The sequence below is a fragment of the Hemitrygon akajei genome, chromosome 24, assembly GCF_048418815.1.
Source record: "Hemitrygon akajei chromosome 24, sHemAka1.3, whole genome shotgun sequence".
Taxonomy (NCBI): Eukaryota; Metazoa; Chordata; class Chondrichthyes; order Myliobatiformes; family Dasyatidae; genus Hemitrygon; species Hemitrygon akajei.
The window spans coordinates 22769499-22796416 of NC_133147.1; the positions used below are offsets into that span (position 1 = coordinate 22769499).

Consider the following 26918-nt stretch of genomic DNA (forward strand, 5'->3'; position numbering starts at 1 on the left):
AACTACAGTTTGACGACCGACGATACTCTGAAATTCATAAAACAATTGTCCCTCAGTTGTTGGGTGCATTTCACATCCTTCCATTATTCCTATCTCATCTGTCTCCAGCACCCCCAGTATGTTCGTCAAGAGTAACACACACACACACACACAAAATGCTGGAAGAACTCAGCAGGTCAGGCAGCAACTATGGAAATGAATAAACAGCCAACATTCTGGGCTGAGACCCTTCTTCAGCACTGGAAGAGGGTCTAGAATAAAAAGGTGCAGCCAGCTGCAAGGTGATTGGTTGAAACTAGGTGGCTGGGAACGGTAAAGGACTGCGAATGGAGGAATCTGATAGGAGAGGAGAGTAGACCATAGAAGAAAAGGAAGGGGGGGGGGGTATCAAGGGAAGGTGATAGGCAGGCGAGAAGAGGTAAGAGGCCAGAGTGGAGAATAGAAAAAGAGGGAAGAGGGAAGGATTTTTTTTAAACCAGGAGAAATCAATGTTCATGCCATCAGGTTGGAGACTACTCTGACAGAATATGAGGAGTTCACTTCTCCACCCTGACAGTGGGCTCATTGTGTCAAAAGACGACGTCAGAATGGGAAAGGGGCTAGGAATATAAAATGGTTGGTCAGTGGGAAGTTCCGCTCTCGGCGAAGGTGCTTGACAAGCAGTCCCCCAATTTACTGCGGGTTTCACCAATGTAGAGGAGGCCACATCGGGAGCTCCAGATACTGTAGAGAACTCTATATTCTTCAAAAAGCTTTTAGAGGAAGTTCTCACTTCAGACACCCGACTCGTCTGGGGTGATTACACACTGCCCACACTTATCCTTGCCTGTTCATTGTCTTTAACCCTTGCCTTACTGAAACCCCCACAGGACAAGTCTCAGGTCGGGACTTACGAAGTTGTGCATCGACAGTGGCACCTCGTCCAGCACCTCTACCATCAGCTCTTCACCCACCAGGGGCGTGATGTCCGTTGCCCAGTCCGTCAGCTTCTTGTGGCTGGGATAGGGGTGAGAGAGCAGAGAGACAGAGGTCAGTGACCAGACAGCACAGCCTGCGTGTCACACATCCACCACTTCCACTGGCAGCTTGTTCCACACTCGCACTGCCCTCTGAGTGCAGAAGATCCCCCTCAGCTTCTCCTGAAATACTTCACCTTTTACCCTTAACCCATGACCTCTGGTTGTAGTCCCACCGAACCTCAGTGGAAAAAGCCTGCTTGCATTTACCCCTCAGAATTCTTTATATACCTCGATCAAATCTCCCCTCATTCTCCTACGCTCCAGGGAGTAAAGTCCTAATCTATTCAACCTTTCCCTATAACTCAGGTCCTCGAGTCCTGGCAACATCCTTGTAAATTTCCTCTGTACTCTTTCAACCTTATTCACATCTTTCCTGAAAGTAGGCGACCAAATCTGCGCACAATACTCCAAATTAGGCCTTATCAACTTATACAACTTCAACATAATATCCCAACTTCTGTACTCAGTACTTTGATCTATGAAGCCCAATGTGCCAACAGCTCTCTTTACAACCTTATCTCCCTGTGACACCACTTTCAAGGAATAGTGGATCTGTATTCCTAGAATCCTCTGTCCTGCTGTACTCTTCACTGCCCTATTGCTCAACCTATTAAGTTTGTCCCTGGTTTGTCCTCCCAATGTGCAACACCTCACATTTGTCTGCACTAAATTTCATCTGCCATTTTTCAGGCCGATTTTCCAGCTGCAAGCTCTGATAGTCTTCCTTGCTCTCCAGTACGCCAATCTTGGTGCCGTCTGCAAATTTACTGATCCAGCTTACCACGTTATCACCCAGATCATTGATACAGACGACAAACAACAACCGATCCAGCAATGATCCCTGCGGCACACCACAGGTCACAGGCCTCCAGACCCACCACTGCCTGGGTGAAGCAATTGGCCTCTGGGTTCCCTTAAATCTTCCCCCTCTCACTGTAAGCCTATCGGCTGCAGTTATGGATTCTCCTACCTCAGGGAAAAGACTGTTACCATCCCCTTTCCAAAGCCTCTTAACATTTTTAAATATCTCTCTAAATGCGCTGATCATAAGACTGTAAGATATAGGAGCAGAATTAGGCCATTTGGCCCATCGAGTCTGCTCCGCCATTTCGTCATGGCTGATCCAATTTTCCTCTCAGCCCCAATCTCCTGCCTTCTCCCCGTACCCCTTCATGCCCTGACTAATCAGGAATCTGTCAATCTCTGCCTTAATATACCCAATAACTTGGCCTCCACAGCTGCCTGTGGCAATGAATTCCACAGATTCACCACTCTCTGGCTTAAGAAATTCCTCCCACTCTCCGTTCCGAAAGGACACCCCACTATTATGAGGTTGCGTCCTCTGGTCTTAGACTCTCCCTCCATAGGAAACACCCTCTCCACATCCATTCTACTGAGGCCTTCAACATTCGATAGGTTTCAATTAAGTTACCCCATTTTTCTGAATTCCAGCGAGTGGAGGCCCAGAGCCATCAAACACACTTCATATGATAAGCCTTTCAATCTTAGCAATCATTCTCCTATATTCCAAGGAATGAAGATCTCCCGTGGCGAATCTCTCCTGAACAGTGAGCGACTGAACCTCCATGACCAGCTGCCATGTGGAACCTTGTCAAAGGCCTTGCTAAAGTCCATGTAGACAACATCCACCGCTTTTCCTTCATCAACCTTTATCGTTTTGACAACCTTCCTAATTAGCTACAAATCCTACAGTCCAATAGATCAGCAGTAAATTTGTGTATTTAAGCACAAAACACACGGTGCTGTGTGTGTCCCTCCCTCCCTCCCCCCACCCCACACACACCCACAGCCATTCGTTCACCACACTGTGCACAACACAAATTTCCAATCCCTCGAGGGGGAAGGGGAACTCATGACTGACTTACCCATCAATAAATCTGTAGACTGCGCAACACTTCTGTGACAGTCCGCGCACTTTGAGTGCCTTGTCCAGGCTGTCGTACACTGTCATCCCCGCACGCACGTTTACCTGTCAAAACGTAACATGAGCAAAGCTTGACAAATACTTCTACATGGCAGGGCAGGCAGGGCACTACCCCGGGAGTGTGTGATGGGACGGTGTGGGGGGAGCTTCACTCTGTGTCTGACCCCGGGAGTGTGTGATGGGATAGTGTGGAGGGAGCTTCACTCTGTGTCTGACCCCGGGAGTGTGTGATGGGACGGTGTGAAGGGAACTTCACTCTGTGTCTGACCACGAGTGTGTGTGATGGGACGGTGTGGAGGGAGCTTCACTCTGTGTCTGACCCCGGGAGTGTGTGATGGGACGGTGTGGAGGGAGCTTCACTCTGTGTCTGACCCCGGGAGTGTGTGATGGGACGGTGTGGGGGGAGCTTCACTCTGTGTCTGACCCCGGGAGTGTGTGATGGGATAGTGTGGAGGGAGCTTCACTCTGTGTCTGACCCCGGGAGTGTGTGATGGGACGGTGTGGAGGGAGCTTCATTCTGTGTCTGACCCCGGGAGTGTGTGATGGGATAGTGTGGAGGGAGCTTCACTCTGTGTCTGACCCCAGGAGTGTGTGATGGGATGGTGTGGTGGGAGCTTCACTCTGTGTCTGACCCCGGGAGTGTGTAATGGGACGGTGTGGAGGGAGTTTCACTCTGTGTCTGACCCCGGGAGTGTGTGATGGGACGGTGTGGAGGGAGTTTCACTCTGTGTCTGACCCCAGGAGTGTGTGATGGGACGGTGTGGTGGGAGTTTCACTCTGTGTCTGACCCCAGGAGTGTGTGATGGGACGGTGTGGAGGGAGTTTCACTCTGTGTCTGACCCCGGGAGTGTGTGATGGGACAGTGTGGAGGGAGTTTCACTCTGTGTCTGACCCCGGGAGTGTGTGATGGGATGGTGTGGAGGGGACTTCACCCCCTGTCTGAGTCTGGGAGCATGATGTGATACAGGCGGCCACCACACACATGCTTGGAGTGAACGTCTGTCTCTACAGTGGCCCAAGGTTGAAACTGTTTTTCCTCCTTCTCTCCCGTGGTTCCCAGTAACCCCCAGAACCCAAACCACCATTCCCTGGGGACGACTCACCACAGTGCGCTGCTTGTTGGGCAGGTAGACGCGGACGGTGGCGGATGCCCTGTGCATCTCGCGCGGGGAGCCCTGATGGCAGTGGTCGTGGGTCTGCTCGGCCCCAGGGCTGGGCCCGCCCCCCGGTGTCAGGCCAAAGCCATTGCTGAGTGAGGGCGAGGAGGCCGAGACCCGCTTCATCCCGGGGCGGTGTAAACGGTCCGCTCACCCGAGAGGCACCTGCTGTGGGTGGGAGGGAGATGTCCACTGTCAGAGAGATGTACAACGTGTAAGTAGTCTCTTCAGCCCATCAAGTCATCACGGACCCAAACGTTTGCCCACATTCCAGAGAATTATAGCATAGACACAGGCAGCTTGGTCCATCCTGTTCAAAATGACCCACACTCATCCCATTTGACCCGTCACAGAGCAATACGGCAAAGAAACAGACCGCTTAACCAGTCTAGTCCATGTTGACCCGCAGCAATCCCATTTCTATTATACAGCATAGAAACAGGCCCTTTGGTCCATCTAGTCCATGCTAACCCACACCCATCCTATTTCCATTAAGTCATAGAGCAATATAGCACAGAAGCAAACCCTTCCATCTAGTCCATACTGACCCATTTCTGTCCCGTTTCCTTTATAATCATCGAGAATTACAGTACAGAAGCAGGCGTTTGGTCCATCTTTTCAATACTGACCCATACTCTCCATTTCCCCTCAAGAAGGGAAGGGCAAGGGGAAGGAGAGGGGTGGGGGAGGGTGGGGTGAGGAGAGGGGTGGTAGGGCAGTGGGAGGGGACATGCGGGGGAGGGAGAGGAGACGAGTGGGGAAGGGCGTGGGGGATGACCACAGAGGTTTGGGCCAGGATCGAAGGGAAGGGTGAGGGAGTGTGGAGTGTTCTGGAGGCATTGCAGAGGGTCACCAGGATGCTGCCTGGATCAATAAGGAGGGGTTGCTCAAACTTGAGCTGCTTTTTCTGGAGCGGCAGAGACTGAGGGGAGTCCTGATAGAGGATCACAATACTACATGAGATGTAGATAAAGCAGACTGTGTTTTCTTTCCCCTGTATGGTCATGTCAAATACCAGATAATATGGGTTTAAAGTGAGAGGATGTAGTTCAAAGGAAATGCGTGGGGGGAGAATTTATTTTTTGTTTTACACAGAGCCGGGTGTCCTGCTAGAGATGGTGATGGTTGCAGATACAATAAAGGTGTTTAAGGGGTCACTAGACAGATTCATGAATGTCCAGGGAATGGAGAGAGATGGAACAGGTGCAAGGAGAAGAGGTTTCACATTGTGAACAGCATAGGTAAAGTAGGCCCTATTCCACGTTCCCTGTTCTCAGGGTCCGGGGAGCTAAGGTCAGAACAGGCTGAGCAAACACAGGCGATCACCCTCCCAGCCGATCCACCCACAGGAAATGTCTGCGTGTGAACTTGCTCAATGCAGGAAGTGCTGGACAGTGCTGAGGACACTGGCTGGGGCTGTAACGGCTCCATGGGGCAGGCCAGGCGCTCAGAGCACCTGAGAACTGCAGGCAGAGGGAGGTCAGGGGATGATCGCCGTCGGTGATTCCAAGCATGTTGGGGAAGGTGAGACCTCTTGACCTTTACGATACCTGGCTTACTGAACAATGACGCTGGCCAGCAGAACACAGAGCTGTGCATGAGGGCCGCTGTCGCAACACACGTCTCCGCAGCGGCTAACCTAGCCCTTTTCTTTACAAAAATACATTTATTGCAACTTTACAATACTACAAAAACCAGACCCAATAACAGTGACTAAAACGAGACAAAATTAAAATGTTCCCATCGTGATCTTGGATGATTATGCCCTATGTTGCCCAAAGGTTCCGGAAAACCTCCATGATACGTATGGAGACCGCATGTTCCCTCTCCTGGCATGGACGTAACACCAGAACATAGCCAGGCAGTCGGCCCGGATAGAGCTCTGTACTACCTGCCTCCAGGACACAGACAGGTATCTAGGTCAGCCTCAAGTGCAGGCGTACAGGCTAAGTTAACAAATTTCATGTCACATGCCGGTGATAATAAATCTGATTCTGATATCATCCTGTCTCCTTGCATCATCCCTCTGTACTGGGTAACCAAATATGAACTGGTGGGCGAATGAACTGTGTTTACACAGAGCATGGCATGGTGTAGGATATACTGATCTCTGTCTGCATACAACACAGTGACCCCGGTCTGTACACACAGTGTCATTACAGTGAACCCTGTCTGTACACAGTGTCGTTACAGTGAACCCTGTCTGTACACAGTACAGTTACAGTGAACCCTGTCTGTACACAGTGCAGTTACAGTGACCCCTGTCTGTACACACAATGTCATTACAGTGACCCGTCTGTACACACAGTGTCATTACAGTGAACCTGTTTGCACACAACACAATGCAGTTAGTCACCCCTGCCTGTACACACAGTGCAGTTACAGTGACTCCTGTCTGTACACAGTGTCGTTACAGCGACCCCTGTCTGTACACACAATGTCATTACAGTGATCCCTGTCTGCACACGGTGCAGTTATAGTGAACCCTGTCTGTACACAGTACAGTTACAGTGACCCCTGTCTGCACACGGTGCAGTTACAGCGACCTCTGTCTGTACACAGTGTCATTACAGCAACCCGTCTGCACACAGTGCAGTTACAGTGACCCGTCTGTACACACAATGTCATTACAGTGACCCCTGTCTGTACACACAGTGTCGTTACAGTGAACCTGTTTGCATACAACACAATGCAGTTAGTCACCCCTGCTTGTACACACAGTAGTTACAGTGAACCCGTCTGTACATACAGTGTCATTACACCTATCTGCGCACACAGTGTGGTTACAGCGACCACTGTCAGCACACACAATGTCATTAGTGACTTGTTTGCGTGCACAGTGTAGTTACAGTGACCCGTCTGTACACACGGTGCAGTTACAGTGATCCATCTGCAAATGCAGTACAGTTACAGTGAGCCCTGTCTGTACACACACAACGCACAGTTATGCCTGTGGTCTGTATGCAGCACAGTGCAGCGTACAGCGATCCCATCATACGTCGGAGCATGGATTCAGGAGTCCGTATAGCAGATATATAAAACTTCAGTGGCTCCACACTTGGAATATTGAAGATTAGCTTTATTTGTTGGACGTACATCAAAGTATACAGCCCAATGTGTGGTTTGCATTGAATCAAATCATCAAGGATTGGGCTGGGCAGTCTGCAAGTGTCATCCTGCTTCCAGTGCCAACATGGTATCCCACAACCCTCTCACCCTAACCACATGTCCGTGGAATGTGGGAGGAAACCAGGGCACCCGGAGGAAACCTATGTAAGGAGAATGTACAAACCTGTGGGGAGAGAATAAGGTTCTAGATGACAGATAGTGAGGAACGTGAGCTAGCAGATACTCAACAGGGCAAATGGACTCCCACAACTTACTGGACACAGCAGTCTCATCTGCTGGAAACGCTGCCCCCATCCACGATCCGGGATAGACTGGCAGCTGGCAATCCCTCCTGACTGTCACTGGCTTTCAAACACATGTCACCTGCCACCGTCAGAAGTTTCAGGGAGAAGGCAGGTGAATGGAGTTGAGGGAGATAATAAACCAGCCATGAAGGAACGGCAGAAGAGAACCAATGGGCCGAAAAGCCTAATTCTGCTCCTATGTCTTATGGAGCGAAAGACCACACGCAGGGAGGTCTTTAATGCAGCATTGCGTTCAGCACAGACAGGATGGGCCGAAAGGCCTGTTCCCGTGCTGTAGAACATACACAGAGTACCTACACTGCAGCATTATCTCACAGTGGGGAAAGAGTAAGGTTATGGATGAAAATTAATGAGGGGTGTGAGTTACCAGAAACTCGATAAGCTGAATGGCCTCTCATGATTTGCTGGACGAGACCGTCTGAACCACAGGAAGTGATGCCCCCATCCCCCGTCCAGGGGTAGATTTGCAGCTGAGAACGCCCTCTCCCACCCCTGAGTGTCACTAACTACCACACACTGCAGTTGCAACACGTCATCTGCCCCATCTTTCCCTCTCAGCTCTAACACAGGGCAGTACGGCACTGGAGTGGATCCTGTTTTTAACTGCCTGTTACGCCGCTGGTGTTTTAGAGCAGCAATACAGGTTCTCCATCTCTGTCCGGTGGTCTTCAGGGCTTCTCTCATCGTACTGGCTCCCTCTCAGTTTTCACTACGCAAGTCCCACATGGAGACTCAGGAATACCATTGTATTCAGACTCCTCATTGCTGTTTCTGTGACACTTCCATTTGACCAGTCTGGGTTGTTAGCCCTCAGTTGATCTCCCAAACCCAGAGGACAGGTGGACCACTCTTAGTCTGTCCTCCACGCTTTGACCTGTTTGGCATGGGTGACCCTACCAAGACACAAAGCATAAAGCCCTGACTCCAGCCAGCACAGCACGCAAGCCTCCAAACCAAGGCAAGGTTGTGGTCCCCTTCCTGACATCGACAACATATTCAAAAGACAGTGTGTCAATGCTATATCCTTTATGAGGGATCCTCACCTGCAGGACATGCCCCCTCTTTATAACTACTACCTGGGAGGAAGTACAGAAGCCCGAGGACCCATACAATGTATTAGGAACAGCTTCTGGCCCTCCTCCATCAGATTTCTGAATGGTCCATGAACTCATGAACTTACTTATTGCACTTGGACAACAAAGATTTTGCTTCCTGAATACTTTTGGGTATACCTTATGGATTTTGGGCTGTTGATCATGAAAGTCACCATGAAATTTCCTCATCATGCATCATTGTTTAAAAATCACCTGTATTTGTTACTCCAATTGATAACTCAAGTCTGAATAACTGATGCCAATATTAAGGAAGGCATTTTTGTTGGTCTACAAATCAAGCGGTTCATCAATGACAGGCAATTCGAAGAATTACTAGTAGGGCCGAAGAAAATAGCGTGGAAGACATTTAAGGATGCTGTTGAAAGTTTTCTTGGCAACTACAGAGCACCAAACTACGTGCAGCTGGTTGACAACAGGCTTCAAGCATACAAAACCATGAAGTGCAACGTGTCACTAAAGATTCATTTCCTGCATTCCCACTTAGACTTCTTCCCTGCAAATCTTGGTGCTGTCGGTGACGAGCAGGGTGAAAGGTTTCACCAGGCCATTGCGGATCAGGGCAACTGGAACCCACCAATGTTGCCTGATTATTGTTCAACACGTAAGAGGGCTCAGACACCGAGTCCAAACAAAAATCACCAACAGAACATTTTAAACTTAGTTGAACTATTGCAAAGGGTTAGCACCTTTGTGCAATTAAACGCATATTAATAAAAGTTAATTTCTTGTTTCTTCAATTCCTACATGACGTAAGTAGTCTGAAATTATATTTGTGTTCAGCTTCAAGTGGTCTCACATAAATAAAAAATTCTGAGGAAGCAACACTTCTGAAAAAAGTTGTTATCCAGTGATATTTATTGTGACTTCTAGTAATTTGCTGATCCTGCACTGTACTGCTGCCACACAATGAAAGAAGCGAATCACAGCTTATGTCCGTGACCATAAATCTGATTCTGATAAAGCCCGGAGATAGTGGTTCTGCAGGGTATATACTGTATCAGTTTTTTTGCGGGGGTGCCAAGGTAGCGTAGTGGTTAGCATGACGCTATTATAGCTCAGGGTAACATAGAAACATAGAAAACCTACAGCACAATACAGGCCCTTCGCCACGAAGTTGTGCCGAATACGTCCCTACCCTAGAAATTACTAGGCTTACCCATAGCCCTCTATTTTTCTAAGCTCCATGTACCTATCCAAAAGTCTCTTAAAAGACCCTATCGTATCCGCCCCCACCACGGTTGACGGCAGCCCATTCCACGCACTCACCACTGTCTGCGTAAAAAACTTACCCCTGACATCTCCTCTGTACCTACTCCCCAGCACCTTAAACCTGTGTCCTCTTGTGGCAACCATTTCAGCCCTGGGAAAAAGCCTCTGATTATCGATTAATGCCTCTCATCATCTTATACAGCTCTATCAGGTCATCTCTCATCTTCCGTTGCTCGAAGGAGAAAAGGCTGAGTTCACTCAACCTGTTTTCATAAGGCATGCTCCCCAATCCAGGCAACATCCTTGTAAATCTCCTCTGCACCCTTTCTATGGTTTCCACATCCTTCTTGTAGTGAGGCAACCAGAACTGAGCACAGTACTCCAAGTGGGGTCTGACCAGGGTCCTACATAGCTGCAACATTACCTCTCGGCTCCTGAATTCAATTCCACAATTGATGAAGGCCAATGCACCGTATGCCTTCTTAACCACAGGGTCAATCTGCACAGCTGTTTTGAGTGTCCTATGGACTCAGACCCCAAGATCCCTCTGATCCTCCACACTACCAAGAGTCTTACCATTAATACTACATTCTGGTATCATATTTGACCTACCAAAATGAACCACTTCACACTTATCTGGGTTGAACTCCATCTGCCACTTCTCAGCCCAGTTTTGCAACCTATCAATGTCCCGCTGTAACCCCTGACAGCCCTCCACACTATCCACAACACCTCCAACCTTTGTGTCATCAGCAAACTTACAAACCCATCCCTCCACTTCCTCATTCAGGTCATTTATAAAAATCAAGAAGAGTAAGGGTCTCAGAAGAGATCCCTGAGGCACCCCACTGGTCACCAACCTCTATGCAGAATATGACCCATCTACAACCACTCTTTGCCTTCTGTGGGCAAGCCAGTTCTGGATCCACAAAGCAATGTCCCCTTGGATCCCATGCCTCCTTACTTTCTCAATAAGCCTTGCATGGGGTACCTTATGAAAAGCCTTGCTGAAATCCATATACACTACATCTACTGCTCTTCCTTCATCAATGTGTTTAGTCACATCCTCAAAAAAATTGAATCAGTCTCGTCAGGCATGACCTGCCCTTGACAAAGCCATGCTGACTATTCCTTATCATATTATACCTCTCAAAACGTTCACAAATCCTGCCTCTCAGGATCTCCTCCATCAACTTACCAACCACTGAGGTAAGACTCACTGGTCTATAATTTCCTGGGCTTTCCCTACTCCCTTTCTTGAATAAAGGAACAACATCCGCAACCCTCCAATCCTCCGTAACCTCTCCCGTCCCCATTGATGATGCAGAGATCATTGCCAGAGGCTCATCAATCTCCTCTCTTGCCTCCCACAGTAGCCTGGGGTACATCACATTCGGTCCCGGCGACTTATCCAACTTGATGCTTCCCAAAAGCTCCAGTGCATCCTCTTTCTTAATATCTACATGCTCAAGCTTTCAGTCTGCTGAAAGTCATCACTGCAATCACCAAGATCCTTTTCCATAGTGAATACTGAAGTAAAGTATTCATTAAGTACTTCTGCTATTTCCTCCGGTTCCATGCACACTTTCCCACTGTCACACTTGATAGGTCCTATTCTTTCACATCTTTTCCTCTCGCTCCACAAACTTGTAGAATACCTTGGGGTTTTCTTAATCCTGCCCGCCAAAGCCTTCTCATGGCCCCTTCTGGCTCTCCTACTTTCCTTCTTAAGCTCCTTCCTGTTAGCCTTATAATCTTCCAGATTTCTAACATTACCTAACTCTCTGAACCTTTTGTAAGCTTTTCTTTTCTTCTTGACTAGATTTACAACAACCTTTGTACACCATGGTTCCTGTACCCTACCGCAATTTCCGTCTCATTGGAACGTACCTATGCAGAAGTTCACACAAATATCCCCTGAACATTTGTCACATTTCTTCCATACTTTTCCCTGAGAACATCTGTTCCCAATTTAAGCTTCCAATTTCCTGCCTGATAGTCTCATAATTCCCCTTATTCCAATTAAATGCTTTTCTAACTTGTCCTATCTCTCTCCAATGCTATTGTAAAGGAGATAGAAATATCACTTCTCCAAAATGCTCTTCCACTGCGAAATCTGACACTTGACCAGGTTCATTTTCCAAACCCAAATCAAGTAAGAGTTTCTCCTCTTGTAGGCTTATATACATATTGTGTCAAAAAACCTTCCTGAACACACCTAACAAACTCCACCCCATCTAAACCCCTTGCTCTAGGGAGATGCCAATCAATATTTGGGAAATTAAAATATCCCATCATGACAACTCTGTTATTATTACACCTTTCCAGGATCTGTTTCCCTATCTGCTCCTTGATATCCCTGTTACTATTGGGCGGTCTATAAAAAACGCCCAGTAAATTTACTGACCCCTTCCTTTTCCTAACCTCCACCCACAGAGACTCCGTAGACAATCCCTCCATGGCGTCCACCTTTTCTGCAGCCGTGACACTATCTCTAATCAACTGTGCCACGCCTCCATCTCTTTTGCCTCCCTCCATGTCCTTTCTGAAACATCTAAAACCCGGCACTTGAAGTAACCATTCTTGTCCCTGAGCCATCCAAGTCTCTGTAATGGCCACCACATCATAGCTCCAAGTACTGATCCACATGTTGGAGTCTGGACTTTGATTCTGATGCCGTCTGTCTGTTTTTCCTGTGAATGCTCAGGTTTCCTCCAGGTGCTCCAGTTTCCTCCCACAGTCAAAAACCGTACTGGTTAGTAGGTTAATTAATAAAGGTAGATAAATTCCCCGGGCCTGATATATTTCCTCGGACCTTGAGAGAGACTCGTGTAGAAATTGCAGGGGCCCTGGCAGAAATATTTAAAATGGGCACCACGGGTGGGGTGCCGGAGGTTTGGAGGGTAGCTCATGTTGTTCCGTTGTTTAAAAAGGCTCCAAATATAAACCAGGTTATTACAGTAACCTGGTTATTACAGAGCCTGACATTAGTAGCAGATAAATTATTGGAAGGTGTACTGAAAGATCGGATATACAAGTACTTGGACAGCCAAGGGCCGATTAAGGATAGTCAGCATGGCTTTGTGCGTGGTAGATCGTGTTTAATGAATCTTGTAGAGTTTTTCGAGGAGGTTACCAAAAAAGTAGATGAAGGAAAGGCTGTGGATGTTGTCTACATGGACTTCATTAAGGCCTTTAACAAGGTCCCAAATGGGAGGTTAGTTCAGAACGTAAAGAGACTAGATATCCATGAAGAGGTTGTAAACTGGATTCAAAATTGGCTGTGTGGGAGAAGACAGAGAGCAGTAGTGGACGATTGCTTCTCAGACTGGAGGCCTGTGACTAGTGGTGTGCCTCAAGGATCTGTGCTGGGACCATTATTGTTTGTTGTCTATATCAATGATCTAGATGATAATGTGGTAAATTGGATCAGCAAGTTTGCTGATGACACTGATTGGAGGCGTTGTGGACAGCGAGGAAGGCTTTCAAAGCTTGCAGAGGGATCTGGACCAACTGGAAAAATGGACAAGAAAATGGCAGATGGATTTTAATGCAGACAAGTGTGAGGTGTTTCATTTTGGAAGGACAAATCAAGGTAGGACATACACAGTAAATGGTAGGGCACTGAGGAGTGCGGAGGAACAAAGGGATCTGGGAGTTCAGGTACATAATTCCCTGAAAGTGGTGTCACAGGTAGACAGGGTTGGAAAGAAGTCTTTTGGTATCCTGGCATTCATAAATCAAAGTACTGAGTATAGGAGTTGGGATGTTATGGTGAGGTTGTATAAGATATTGGTGAGGCCAAATTTGGAGTATTGTGAGCAATTCTGGTCACCTAACTATAGGAAGGATATCAGTAAGATTGAAAGAGTGCAGAGAAGATTTACTAGGATGTTGCCGGGTCTTCAGGAGTTGAGTTATGGGGAAAGATTGACCAGGTTAGGACTTTATTCCTTGCAGAGTAGAAGAATGAGGGGAGATTTGATAGAGGTTTACATAATTATGAGGGGTAAAGACAGAGTAAATGTGAATAGGCTCTTTCCACTTAGATTAGGAGAGATAAATACCAGAGGACATGGCTTTAGGGTGAAAGGAGAAAGGTTTAGGTGGAACATTAAGGGGAGCTTCTTCACTCAGAGAGAGATGGGAGTGTGGAACGTGGTAAATGCGGGCTCACTCTTAAGTTTTAAGAATAAATTGGATAGATGCATGGATGGGAGAGGTCTGGAGGGTTATGGACTGGGTGCAGGTCAATGGGACTAGCGGAATAAAGTTTCTGCACAGACCAGAAGGGCCGAATGGCTGTTTTCTGCGCTGTAGTGTTCTATGGTTCTACTTACTTACTGCCTGTCACACCGCTGGAGTTTAGGGCAGCAATGAAGATCCTCCATATCTTGTCTGTCCTTCACCATACAGATGTAGAAGGATTATTCACTGCTGTTTCTGTAACAATTTTGTTTTGATCGGTCCAGGTTGTCAGCCCTGAGCTGAACTCCCGAACCCAGTGGACCAGTGGAGTGCTCCCATTCTGACTTCCACCCTTTGACCTATTTAGAATGGGCGTTCCTACCAAGAGCCAAAGCATAAAGCTCTGACTCCAGCCGACATAGGCCTCCGATCATTGAGACACATGAGCCTCCAAACCACGACAAGACTGAGGCCCTCTTGGAGGACTGCCGTGTATGGCATTGTGTCAATCCTGGCGACAATGTCGACTAAATGTCTTCCTCCTGTGCACCATAGCTTCATAATCATGAGTCTATCTGAAAGCCTGTTCAAATGCCCGTGTCCACCCTTGGTCACAGGCTGAAGTACAAGGAGGGGAAGCAGGGAGTGGGGGGGGAAGAAGATGGAGGGAGGGAGGGAGAGAGGGACACACACACGTAACTGTTTAGATTAGGACCAATTCAGGATTTCAAGGCCATCATGACTTACCTCAGAGGCTTATAATTGTTGACTCCAGAAACCTGGGCATTTTGACATGTTCAGGACAACCACATCAGAGGCAGATGTGTCGACTAGAAGGGCAAATAGAAAAACGATTAAATCAGTTATCGGCTCTCCCACCATTTTACCTGTAGTAAAATGCAGGTGGTTTCCTGCACTGCTCCATGAAAGGGGTCAAAGCAGGAGGTGAAATGTTCCACTGATGTGCTTTGGGACAGTTTATAGTAGAGGGAAAGACAAAGCCTTCAAGGCTTAGAAACCAGCGCAACAGAACACTCCACGATCTACAGAGACTCAGGGACACCAAAACTGCAATAGATGAGGTCCCAACATAGAAGAGGGTGCTGGGGAGGGAGGTGTGTGGATGCTGAGTAACTTTGGTACTATTAAACGTCATCTGTAACAAATAAATCAGGTTGGGTTGAAAAGAGACTTAGGGTCTCTCTGCACCGTCCCATCAAAGTTTAAAGTAAATTCAGTATAAACATGTCGCCATATGCAACTGTAAGATTCATTCTCTTGTGGGTTTACTCAATGAATCCAATAACCATAATAGAATCAATGAAACAGTGTGCAAAAGGCAACAAACTCTGCAAATACAAAAATAAATAATAAATAAATAAGTAATAAATATTAACAATGTGAGATGAAGAGTCCTTGAAAGTGAGTCCATAGTTTGTGGAAACAGTTCAGTGATGGGGCGAGTGAAGTTACCCCTCTGGTTCAAGAGCCTGATGGTTGAGGAGTAATAGCTGTTCCTGAACCTGGTGGTGTCACACACACCCAAGGTCGGAGTCAAACTGAAGCTCCTTCCACACTGCCCCATCACAGACACCTGGAATCAGATACAGAGTGAAGCTCCCTCCACACCGTCCCATCACACACTCCCGGGGTCAGACACAGTGAATCTCCATCCACACCGTCCCATCACATACTCCCAGGGTCAGACACAGAGTGAATCTCCATCCACACCGTCCCATCACACACTCCCGGGGTCAGACACAGAGTGAATCTCTGTCCACACCGTCTCATCACACACTCCTGGGGTCAGACACAGAGTGAAGCTCCCTCCACACCGTCCCATCACACTCTCCCGGGGTCAGACACAGAGTGAAGCTCCCTCCACACCGTCCCATCACACACTCCCGGGGTCAGACACAGAGTGAAGCTCCCTCCACACTGTCCCATCACACAGTCCCGGGGTCAGACACAGAGTGAAGCTCTCTCCACACCGTCCCATCACACACTCCCAGGGTCAGACACAGAGTGAAGCTCCCTCCACACCGTCCCATCACACACTCCCGGGGTCAGACACAGAGTGAAGCTCCCTCCACACCGTCCCATCACACACTCCCGGGGTCAGACACAGAGTGAAGCTCCCTCCACACCGTCCCATCACACACTCCCAGGGTCAGACACAGAGTGAAGCTCCCTCCACACCGTCCCATCACACACTCCTGGGGTCAGACACAGAGTGAAGCTCCCTCCACACCGTCCCATCGTACTCCTGGGGTCAGACAAAGGTTGAAGGCCTCTTCACACCGTTCCATCAGACATTGCCAGGGTCAGACACACAATGAAGCTCACTCCACACCGTCCCATCGCAAACTCCCGGGATCAGACACAGAGTGAAGCTCCCTTCATACCATCCCATAATACTCCTGAGGTCAGATGTAGAGTGGAGATGTCACAATATTGTCCCATCACACACTTCTAGAGGTGGGTTATTTATAAAGACACACACTCTCTCTTTCTTTCTCTTTCTGTCAACTCTCCCAGAACAAACACAGCTCTTTAAATTAAGGATTTTTAATGTTTAAATGACACAACTCTTAAGCAAAGGACAAAAAAAGGGGAATCCTGAATCTAAAATAAAACAAAAAGTAAAAACAAGTCTAAGGTACTGAATTAATATCCCTAAAGGATGTGTGAATTATGCGACTGAACACTCACCCAAGGCACAGAGGTGTGAACAGTTTCTCGTCACCTCTGTAACACTGAGTAACTACAGGAGCTCAGACTTGATTTAAGACACGTCAGTCACACTCTGCCTTGGAAAGCACCAATGAAATATAGCTGCACATTATTCCTGAACGCAGCCGGGTAAATGTAACCGAGAGCCAAGGTGAGATCACGGGCAGGTCAACCTCCGGAGAAGCTAGACAGGATGGGATTGGTTGGACGGCATTCCTCCATGGTAATGGAGTGCAGACGGTGTTTACAAAACTCCCTCAGCAGGAGTCCAGGGCAGGAGAAGGTGACTGCTCAGTTGTAATAGCCAAACATGATTGAGAACCAGAGATCCCTAGGCCAATGTCATTCCCCAGAGTAAACAAAACAGATCTCTCTAAAGATAACACGCTTATAAGAAGCGATGGGTTAACAATATCAAAACAACAGCAGAGCAGACCAGTCTCCACTGTACTTGTAGCCCGGTGTGAAACAGTGACAGACTGGCCCTTAACAGTACTGTACCCTGGTGTTACAGAATGATAACAGAACTGCACTCCGGTGTTACACAGAGCAACAGTCCCCAGTGGTACTGAAGCCCAGAGTTATGTAGTGACAGACCTGTCCCCACTGGTACCATACCCTGGTGTTACACAGTGACAGACCTGTCCCCATATCGTCCCCACCGGTACAGTACCCCGGTGTTACACAGTGACAGACCCATCCCCACTGGTACCGTACCCCGGTGTTACACAGTGACAGACCCGTCCCCACCGGTACCGTACCCCGGTGTTACACAGTGACAGACCCATCCCCATCTGTAACATACCCCAGTTGAATACAGTAACAGATCTGTGTGTACCCCAGTGTTACACACCGACAAACCCATCCCCTCAGGTGCTGTGACACTCCCATCTGCACTGCTACTGCACCCCAGTGTTATACAGTCATAGACCCGTCCCCACCAGTGGTAACATTGTGGTACAGTTCTGGTGGGAATGGGTACGTCACTGTATAATGCTGGGTTATGCTACCTGGAGGGACTAGTCTGTCACAGGACAATACTGAGGTGTGGTCCTGGTGAGGATTTGTCTGTCGTTGTAAAACACCAGGGTATTCCGGTATTCTACAATGACAGACCCCTCCCCACTGGTAGTGTACCCCGATGTTATACAGTGACAGGCCAGTCTCCACTGGTACTGTAGCCTGGTGTTATACAGTGACAGACCTGGCCACCGAACTGTAACCTGGTGTTATACAGTGACATACCCGTCCCCACTGGTACAGTACTCTGGTGTTATATACTGACAGACCCATCCCGACTGTTGTACCCCAGTATTAAACAGTGATAGACCATCCTTACTGGTACTGTACCCCAGTGCTGTACAGTGACAGGCCTGTCTGTACTTGTACTGTACCCCGGTGTTATACGGTGACAGTCTCACCCCACTTCTTCGGTACCCCAGTGTTATATAGTGACAGGCACGTCCCCACCGATGCCGTAACCCCGGTGTTCTTCAATGATAGACCCGTCCATACCAGTACTGTACTACAAAGCTACACAGTGACAGCTACATACTGCACCTTGGTGTTATAGTGACAGACCTGTCCCCACCAGTATGTACGCCAACGTTATACAGTTAGAGACCCGTCACTCCTGGGATTGTACGCCAGTTTTATGAGGTTACAGACCTGTTCCCACCTGCACCATGCTTCAAGTGCAACTTCAAGTTTATTGTCAAGGGTGTATATACCCCTAGGTTATAAATAGCATGAAAATTTGCTTTTACAGCTACAATACAAATATGACAGATACAAATAAACATTAACTGTACGTAATGTAGACAACATGAACATAACTTCAGTTCAACTTGAGGAAAATGTAGTCCGAGCTAGTGTTAAGGTGCTTCCGTTGGAATAAAAAACCCCAGGCTGGTGAGGAAGAATGCTGAGGTGTGGGCCTTTAGGCTCCTGTACAGTACAAATTGCTGGAGGAACTCAGCATCCATGGAAACAGTTGACGATTTACGCCGAGACCCTTCTTCAGGACTGGAAAGGGAGTGGTGAAGATACCAGGATAAAAAAAAGGTGAGGGAGAGGAGAAGGAGGATAGCTCGAAGGTGCCAGATCGGTAGAAAAGGTGAAGGGCTGGAGAGGAAGGAATTGGATTGGAGAAGAGAGTGGACCTTAGGAGAAGGAGGAGTGGATCCAGGGGAGGTGAAAGGCAGGTGCTTAGAGGTAAGAGGCCAGAGTGTGGAATAGAAGAAGGGAAGGGAAGGGAAGGGAAAATATACTTTAAATGGAAGCAGAGATTGATATTCGTGCTATCAGGTTGGAGGCTACGCAGAAGAATATAAGGTTTGCTCCTCCACATGAGCGTGACCTCCTCTTGGCACAAGAGGAGCCTGAATTGTTGGAACAGGTGTCGGAATTGAAATTAAAATGTTTGGCCATCGGGAAAGTCCCACTCTTGCGAAGCAGCCCCCCAATTTACGACGGATCTCACCAATGTAGAGGAGCCCGCATTGGAAGCACTGGACACAATAGACCAGGAGCTCCCAACCTAAGGCCCACAAACACCATGGTCCATGGCATAAAGGAGGTTGGGAATCCCAGCAACAGATAACCCCAGCAGATTTGCACCCTTCCTGCCTTCCAGTCCTACGGCAGCAACGAGAGTAGAGTTGCTGGGGGAGTCCCTGACGATGGATGTTGTCTTCCAGAGAAATAGCCTCCAGTAGATGTCTCTGGAAGGTGGGGAGAACTGGCTGAGCCCCACCATTGTTTTATAGCCTCTTTTGATCCTTTGCTTTGGAGTTCCCAGACCAAGCTGTGACATAACTAGACAGAATGCCCTCCGCTGAACATCTGTTGAAGTTTGTCAGATTCCTCGATGATACGCTGAATCTTCGTCTGAGGAAGCAGAGTGCTGATGCTGACTTCTTAATGGTCACGTTTGTGTGCGTCAGGCAAGAGAGCTCTGGACCAGAATGAGGTTTATTAGCACTGAATGATGACCTGAAAATTGTTGGCTTGCAGCAGCAGCACATTGCAAAGACAAGACATTTTACGCATTATAAAAATTAATGACCAGCGCAAAGAGAAACAAGGTGTTAACGCCCATGGAATCACTGAGCGTGGATCTCCAGGCTCCTGTATCTCCTCCCTGATGGTGGGAACGTGAAGATAGTGTGCTCTGGGTCCAGGGTGATGGATGTCACTTTCTCGAGGCACCATCTGCTGAAGATGCCCTTGATGGTGGGAAGGCTTGTGCCCATGATAGGACTGGTTGAGTCTACAACCCTCTGCAGCCTCTTGTGATCCAGTGTATTGGAGTCTCTGCAGCAGGCGGGAATGCAACCAGTCAGAATGAGCTCCACTGGACACCGAGTCTACTCAAACTCCGATTGAAGCTGGTGGGTTTTCTTTGTGACTGCATTAATACACTGACTTCAGGATAGATTTTCTGAGGTGTCCATAACTTGAAGCTGCTCAACTTTTCCACCGCTGACCACTCGATGAGGACTGGTTTGTGTTCTCCTGACTTTCACAAGAAGCTCCTTGGCAAGATTTTTGCTGTGACATTTGCAACCAGCCAACTACCTTGGTCGGCAAAGGCAATGACACCAAGGAACATGAAGCCATCCACATACAGAACACTGTGTTGTACAGTAACAGTTCCATCCACAACTGCATTGTATCTCAAGCTTCACTCCACTGGTAACGTACCCCAGTGTTATAGTGACAGACCCGTCCCCACCGGTAACGTACCCCAGTGTTACACAGTGACAGGCCAGTCCCCACCGGTACCGTGCCCCAGTGTTATATAGTGACAGACCCGTCCCCACCGGTACCGTGCCCCAGTGTTATACAGTGACAGACCCGTCCCCCAGTTTTACTCAGTGACAGGCCAGTCCCCACTGGTACCATACCCCAGTGTTAATACAGTAACAGAGCCATCCCCACCGGTACCATACCCCGGCATTATACAGTGACAAACCCGTCCCCACTGATACTGCACCCTGGTATTACACAGTGACAAACACGTCTCCACCAGTACTGTACCCCGGTGTTATACAGTGAGATCCGTCCCCACTGGTACCATACCCCAGTGTAATACAGTGACAGACCCGTCCCCACCGGTACCGTACCCCAGTGTTATATAGTGACAGGCCAGTCCCCACCGGTACCGTGCCCCAGTGTTATACAGTGACAGACCCGTCCCCACCGGTACCGTGCCCCAGTGTTATACAGTGACAGACCCGTCCCCACCGGTACCGTACCCCAGTGTTATATAGTGACAGGCCAGTCCCCACCGGTACCGTGCCCCAGTGTTATACAGTGACAGACCCGTCCCCACCGGTACCGTGCCCCAGTGTTATACAGTGACAGGCCAGTCCCCACGGGTACCGTGCCCCAGTGTTATATAGTGACAGACCCGTCCCCACCGGTAACGTACCCCAGTGTTACACAGTGACAGACCCGTCCCCACCGGTACCGTACCCCAGTGTTATACAACAATAGATCCATCCACACAAATAAGATATGATCATATTAGATGAGAGACCTATCCCGACATGCACTGTACCCAAGTGTTATACAGTGGCAGACCCAGTGGCTGACTGACCATCCTGCTCCTCTCCCATCAGTTACCTACCTCCGCCCTCCTTCCTCAAATTCTCTTCCATTCCTCTGATCTTCCCTCCCCTCTGGACCCTGTTTCTCAGCCGTTAACCGTCCATTGTCCCAGGGTCCTGTCTTTCTCTCCCACCCATCCACCCCCACACCACCCTCCCCAGACCCTGTCCCCGATCATCTCCCACTCCTCAGGGCTTGTCCTCTCCACCCCATCTCCCTCTCCAGGATCCTATCCCGTCTTCTCCCAACCCCAACACCGAGCCTCGTCCCTTGTCTTCTCCACTCTCCCTGGGACCTGTTCCCCCGTTGTTTCCTATCTCCCTGGGCCCTTTCTCCTCCACCCCCCGTCATCATCTGCCCGGGCCCTGTCCACAGTCTTCTCCCTGCTCCACCCCCCCTTCAGGGCCTTGTGTCCTGACCACACCTCCCCCTTTTTTTTTAACTTTCCAGGCCTTGTTCCATCCACCCGCACCCATCTCCTAGTCTTCTCTTTTCCCCGGACCCTGTTCACCTCCTTTACCTCAGCCCAGATCCCACTCACTCCCTTTACCCTGGCCTGGACCCTGTTCACACCCTTTGACTGCACAAGGTTGACTCCACGGGGTTCACGCTGCCCTGGACCCATTCACCACAGCCCATATCCCGTTCACCTCCTTCACCTGGACGGACCCTGTTCACCCCCATCACCCCTCATCCAGACCCCTGTTCACCCCCACAAAGGACCCTATACACCCCCAGCAACCTGGCCCGGATACTGTCAGCCTCCTTCATCCTGGCCCAGATGCTGCTCTCCCCTTTCAATCCCACAAGGACCCTGTTCACCCCCTTCACCCTAGCCTAGTCCCAGTTCATCTCTTTCACCCCAGCCCGGACCCTGTTCACCCCTTTCAACATGGCCCGAAGACTGTTCACCACCTTCACCTCAGTCCGGACCCTGTTCATCTCCTACAACCCGACCCAGATCTTCTTCACCCCGGCCCGAACCCTATTTGCCTCCCTTCAACACGGCCCATACATTGTTCACCTCCTTCACCCCGCCCCGGACCCTGTTCAGCCCCATCAACCCCTCCCCGGCCTGGAACTCCTCTTCTCCCCCTCCCTCTTCGCTCACCTACTCGTCTGGCGCCATCTTGCTCTCCTGTCGGCTGCCTGAGACTCCCGCCCCCGCGCCCGCCCATTGGCTGTCGGCCAACGCGCCCCCTCGACCCCGCCTCCTCCGTTTGGTCTTCGCCATCGCCATTGGTCATTACCGCCGTCACTCCGGGAGGGCGGTGACGTTCGCCCTTCCGCCCCGATATGTCGGAGCAGCTGTGTCGCTTCAGCCAATACGCCTGCGCACTTCCAGGGAAAGTCGTGGTGGTGGGGGGTGGGGTTGAACGAGCCTGTCAATCACACGGGTGGAACCACCCTCGCTTTGCAAGGCATCCGGATGTGCCCCAGGTTGAGGGCAAGTGCCCGGACTTGAATGGGAACCTCAGGCTGACCGCATTTGCAGCGCCGTGCACGCAACTTTCAGCGGAGAGGCCGCTGCCTCCGCTCCAAGTGCTTGAGGTCAACTTCTGCGCAGCGCTGAGAGAGTGCGGCGCTGTCACACCGTCCGGAGAGGACCGTGGGGAGACCACGGGAGGCATTCCTCCTGCAGCTCGCGGGTTCAAACCGGCCCCAAAATACCCCTGCAAAGAAAGACGGCTGTGGCCAATATATGTCAGAATCTGGTTTGTAGTTACCGAGCAACACACACACACACAAAATGAGCTGACCTGGTGAGATCCTCCAGCATTTTATGTGTGTTGCTGTGGATTTCCAGCGTCTGCAGAACCTATGGCATGTGTCGTGAAATTTGTTGCTTTGTGTCAGCGGTGCAGACAGAGCAAGACTTAAAAAATTACTGCAAGTCACAACGATTAATTATATAAGTAAATATGTCCGCCCTGGACCCCATTCACGCCTTCACCACAGCCCCAGACCCCGTTCACCCCTATCATCCTGGCACATGTAAGTAAACTGAATTATAAACACCAAAGAAATCTGCAGATGCTGAAAATCCAGAGCAACACATACACAAAGTTGGGAGAACTCAGCAGGTCAGGCAGCATCCAGGGAAATGAATAAACAGTCGACGTTTTGGCCGCGACCCTTCTTCAGGACTGGATAAGAAGATGCCAGAATAGAAAGGGAGTGGGGATGGTGGAGTGAGGGGAAGGACGACAACTAGAAGGTGACAGGTGAAGCCAGGTGGGTGGGAAAGGTAAAGGGCTGCAGAGGTAGGAATCTGATCGGAGAGGAGAGTGAACCATGGGAGAAAGGGAAAGGGACCCAGGGAGAGGAGATAGGCAGGTGAGAAGAGGCATGCACCCAGAGTTGGAAATAGAAGAACAGGGAAGTGGGGGGGGGGGAAGAGTTTTGTTTTACCTGAAGGAGAAATCGATATTCATGCCGTGAGGTTGGGAGGGTACCCAGACGGAACATGAGGTGTTGCTCCTCCACCCTGGGGACTGACGTGACGGAATGGGAATGAGAATTAAAACGTATGGCCAACCGGAGGTTCCGCTTGTGGCAGACGGAGCAAAGGTGCTGGGGAAATCTATGATGGGCCTCACCAGCTTAGCGGAGGCCGCATTGGGAGCACCGTAACGGACGGCCCCAGCGGATTCGCAGGTGAAGTGCCGCAGCCCCTGGAAGGACTTTGAGGGCCTCGCTTGCAGGCGAGGGAGGAGGTGAATGGGCAGGTGCTTTGCAGGGATAAGTACCGGGAGGGAGGAAGCACAGAGTGAAATGTGCCATATGTGAGAATAAAATCAGGCCTATGAGGTGTTATGTAGTGAAACCATTTTCCCAGTATGAATCAAATTGTTCCAACTTATGATTAACAGATGCTGTTATCTTCTCCATTTTGTAAATGTCCATTGTAATTTACTTTACTTTTACTTTATTTTATTGTCACCAAACAATTGATACTAGAGTGTACAATCATCACAGTGATTTGTTTCTGTGCTTCGCGCTCCCTGAAGTACAAATTGAATTAAATATAATAAAAATTTAAATTATAAATCATAATTAGAAAATAGAAAAGGGAAAGTAAGGTAGTGCAAGTCAGGTCCAGATATTTGGAAGGTACGGCCCAGATCCGGGTCAGGATCTGTTCAGCAGTCTTATCACAGTTGGAAAGAAGCTGTTCCCAAATCTGGCCGTACGAATCTTCATGCTCCTGAACCTTCTCCCGGAGGGAAGAGGGACAAAAAGTGTGTTGGCTGGGTGGGACTTATCCTTGATTATTCTGGCAGCACTGCTCCGACAGCGTGTGCTGTAAAGTGAGTCCAAGGATGGAAGATTGGTTTGTGTGATGTGCTGGGCTATGTTCACGATCTTCTGCAGCTTCTTCCGGTCTTGGAGAGGACAACTTCCATACCAGGTTGTGATGCACCCTAGAAGAATGTTTTCTACAGTGCACCTACAAAAATCAGTGAGGGTTTTAGGGGACAGGCCAAATTTCTTCAAATTTCTATCCATACATTTAAAGTTGGGTTCTCCTGTGATAACTATTTCCTGGTCAGGGCCTTTTTACCAGCCACCAGCAGTATACTTATTAAATATTTATCTCTTTTCAACCATTCTTGAGGTATATATCCAAAATATATGGCCTTACTTTCTAAGGGTATTTCATATGTCAATGAAAATGTAAAAAAAAGATCACTCCCTACTTTGTACATAGTTTTCTTATTTCGATTGTTCTCTCTCTCCTCTCCTTTCTATAAATGTATACCTCAGATAATTATTATGTGGAGATTTGTGACCAATATGATATATATGTACAGTATCTGAAATACATCTTATGGAAATGTTTGATAATAAACTTCAGTAAAAAATAAATTGTAAAAAAAAGAAATGAGCCGTATGCTTCACCAACGGTACAATTTGAGGATATGACGTGTTGGGGGGGCAGCCCGCAAGAGTCACCCTGCTTCTGGGGCACGCTTACAACTCACTAAAACCCAACCGGTGCGTCTTTGGAATGTGGGAGGAAACCGGAGCACCCGGAGGAAAACCCACGCAGTCCCGGGGAGAGCGTGCAAACTCCTCTCAGACAGCGGCTGGAAAGGGCCCCCTATCGCTGGCGCTGAGAAGCGTTAAGCCAGCCGCCACGTTAAAAGGGGACTGGGTGTCCTTGCACTCTGGAGCAGGTCAGCAAACAAACATACACTCAGTGGCCACTGAGTTCAAGGTATATTCGGTGTACCCTGTGGCCACCAAGTCTTCTGATGCTGTAGCCCACCCACTACAAGCCTGGACGTGCTGTACGTTCAGAGACGCTCTCTGCACGCTACCGTTATGACGCGTGGTTGTTTGAGTTACCGTTGCCCTCCAGTTGGCTTGTCCGGTCTGGCCATTCTCCTCTGACCTCCCTCACTAACAAGGCGTTTTCACCCACGGAACTGCCGCTCGCTGGAGATCTTTTTTCATACCATTCTCTGTAAACTCCAGAACAGGGGTTTCCAACCTGGGGTCCATGGGCCTCTCAGTTAACAATAATAATTTATTGATCTCAAGTGGGAAGGGCATTCCTTAAGGGTGTTATAGTCGGGGAGTGGTAATGGGGACATTCTCCCACTACCAGTTAATGCTCTGACACCATGTCCAGCTCCTGGTTTGGCTTGCCTACTAAGCCCGGTGGAACCGACAGGAGAAAGGGCAAAGGCAGGCTACTAGTACCTTAAAGCCAGTCGCTCGGTGCAGATGAAGCTCATCAGCCGTGATTGGCAGCTCATCTAGGAGAAGGAAAACTCTGATCTCAAACCTCCGCTGCCTTGAGGCTGTGTCCTCTCATGGGAAAGGCTTTGGGAGTAAACCCTGAGGGAAAAGGCAGTCCCACATTAGGCTCGATGCTGACTGGCAACTCCAGTGACACTCTGGCACCAAACTGTATCAGTCTCTGCCGTTCCCTTGGGTTCATCAGATGCACGGAGAAGGGGAGCCTGCTCGCTCTCCATATCGTACTGCCCTGGCTTGTGTATCTAGACAGCGAGGACGCAATATCCATGGCCAACGCTGATCAACAGAGGCCTGAACCCTTAAAGTTGCAAACCCTAGTCTAGAGACAGTGCTGTGTGAAAATCTCATGGCAGAAGACGTGCTGACATTAGGGAGTAGGTACAGGAGCCTCAGGACCCACACCACTAGGTTCAGGAAGTTATTGTCCCTAAACCATCAAGCTCTTGAACCAGAGGGGATAACTTCACTCAACTTCACTTGCCCCCTCACTGAACTGTTCTCACAACCTATGGACTTCTTTCAGGGAGTCTTCATCTCATGTTGTCAATATTTATTGCTTGCTTATCTATCTACCTATCCATCTATTTACTTATTATTTCTATATTTGCACAGTTTGTTGCCTTTTGCAAAGTGGTCGATTGCCTATGTTGGCATGGTCTTTCACTGATTCTGTAAAGGTTATTATTCAATTGTGGATTTATTAAGTATTCCCGCATGAAAATAAATCTCAGAGT

General features: G+C 48.9%; 1 protein-coding gene across 5 annotated transcripts in view; it reads right to left on the reverse strand.

Annotated features, from left to right (window-relative positions):
• LOC140715961 (serine/threonine-protein kinase A-Raf-like) overlaps positions 1-22625 on the reverse strand; it is a 77349-nt gene extending 54724 nt beyond the window's left edge. For 2 of the 5 annotated variants that reach the window (XM_073028571.1, XM_073028567.1), the window contains exons 1-5: positions 22526-22625; positions 14815-14897; positions 4068-4289; positions 2906-3009; positions 894-996 (exon numbers count right to left, since the gene is read on the reverse strand). In XM_073028571.1, the coding sequence (XP_072884672.1) occupies positions 894-996; positions 2906-3009; positions 4068-4247 (387 nt within the window). In that variant the 5' untranslated portion in view covers positions 4248-4289; positions 14815-14897; positions 22526-22625. Of the gene's footprint in view, positions 1-893; positions 997-2905; positions 3010-4067; positions 4314-14814; positions 14898-22525 lie in introns of all 5 variants that reach the window. The other 3 variants (XM_073028569.1, XM_073028570.1, XM_073028568.1) reach the window with 3 other exon arrangements.
• Positions 22626-26918: the final 4293 nt, after the last annotated feature.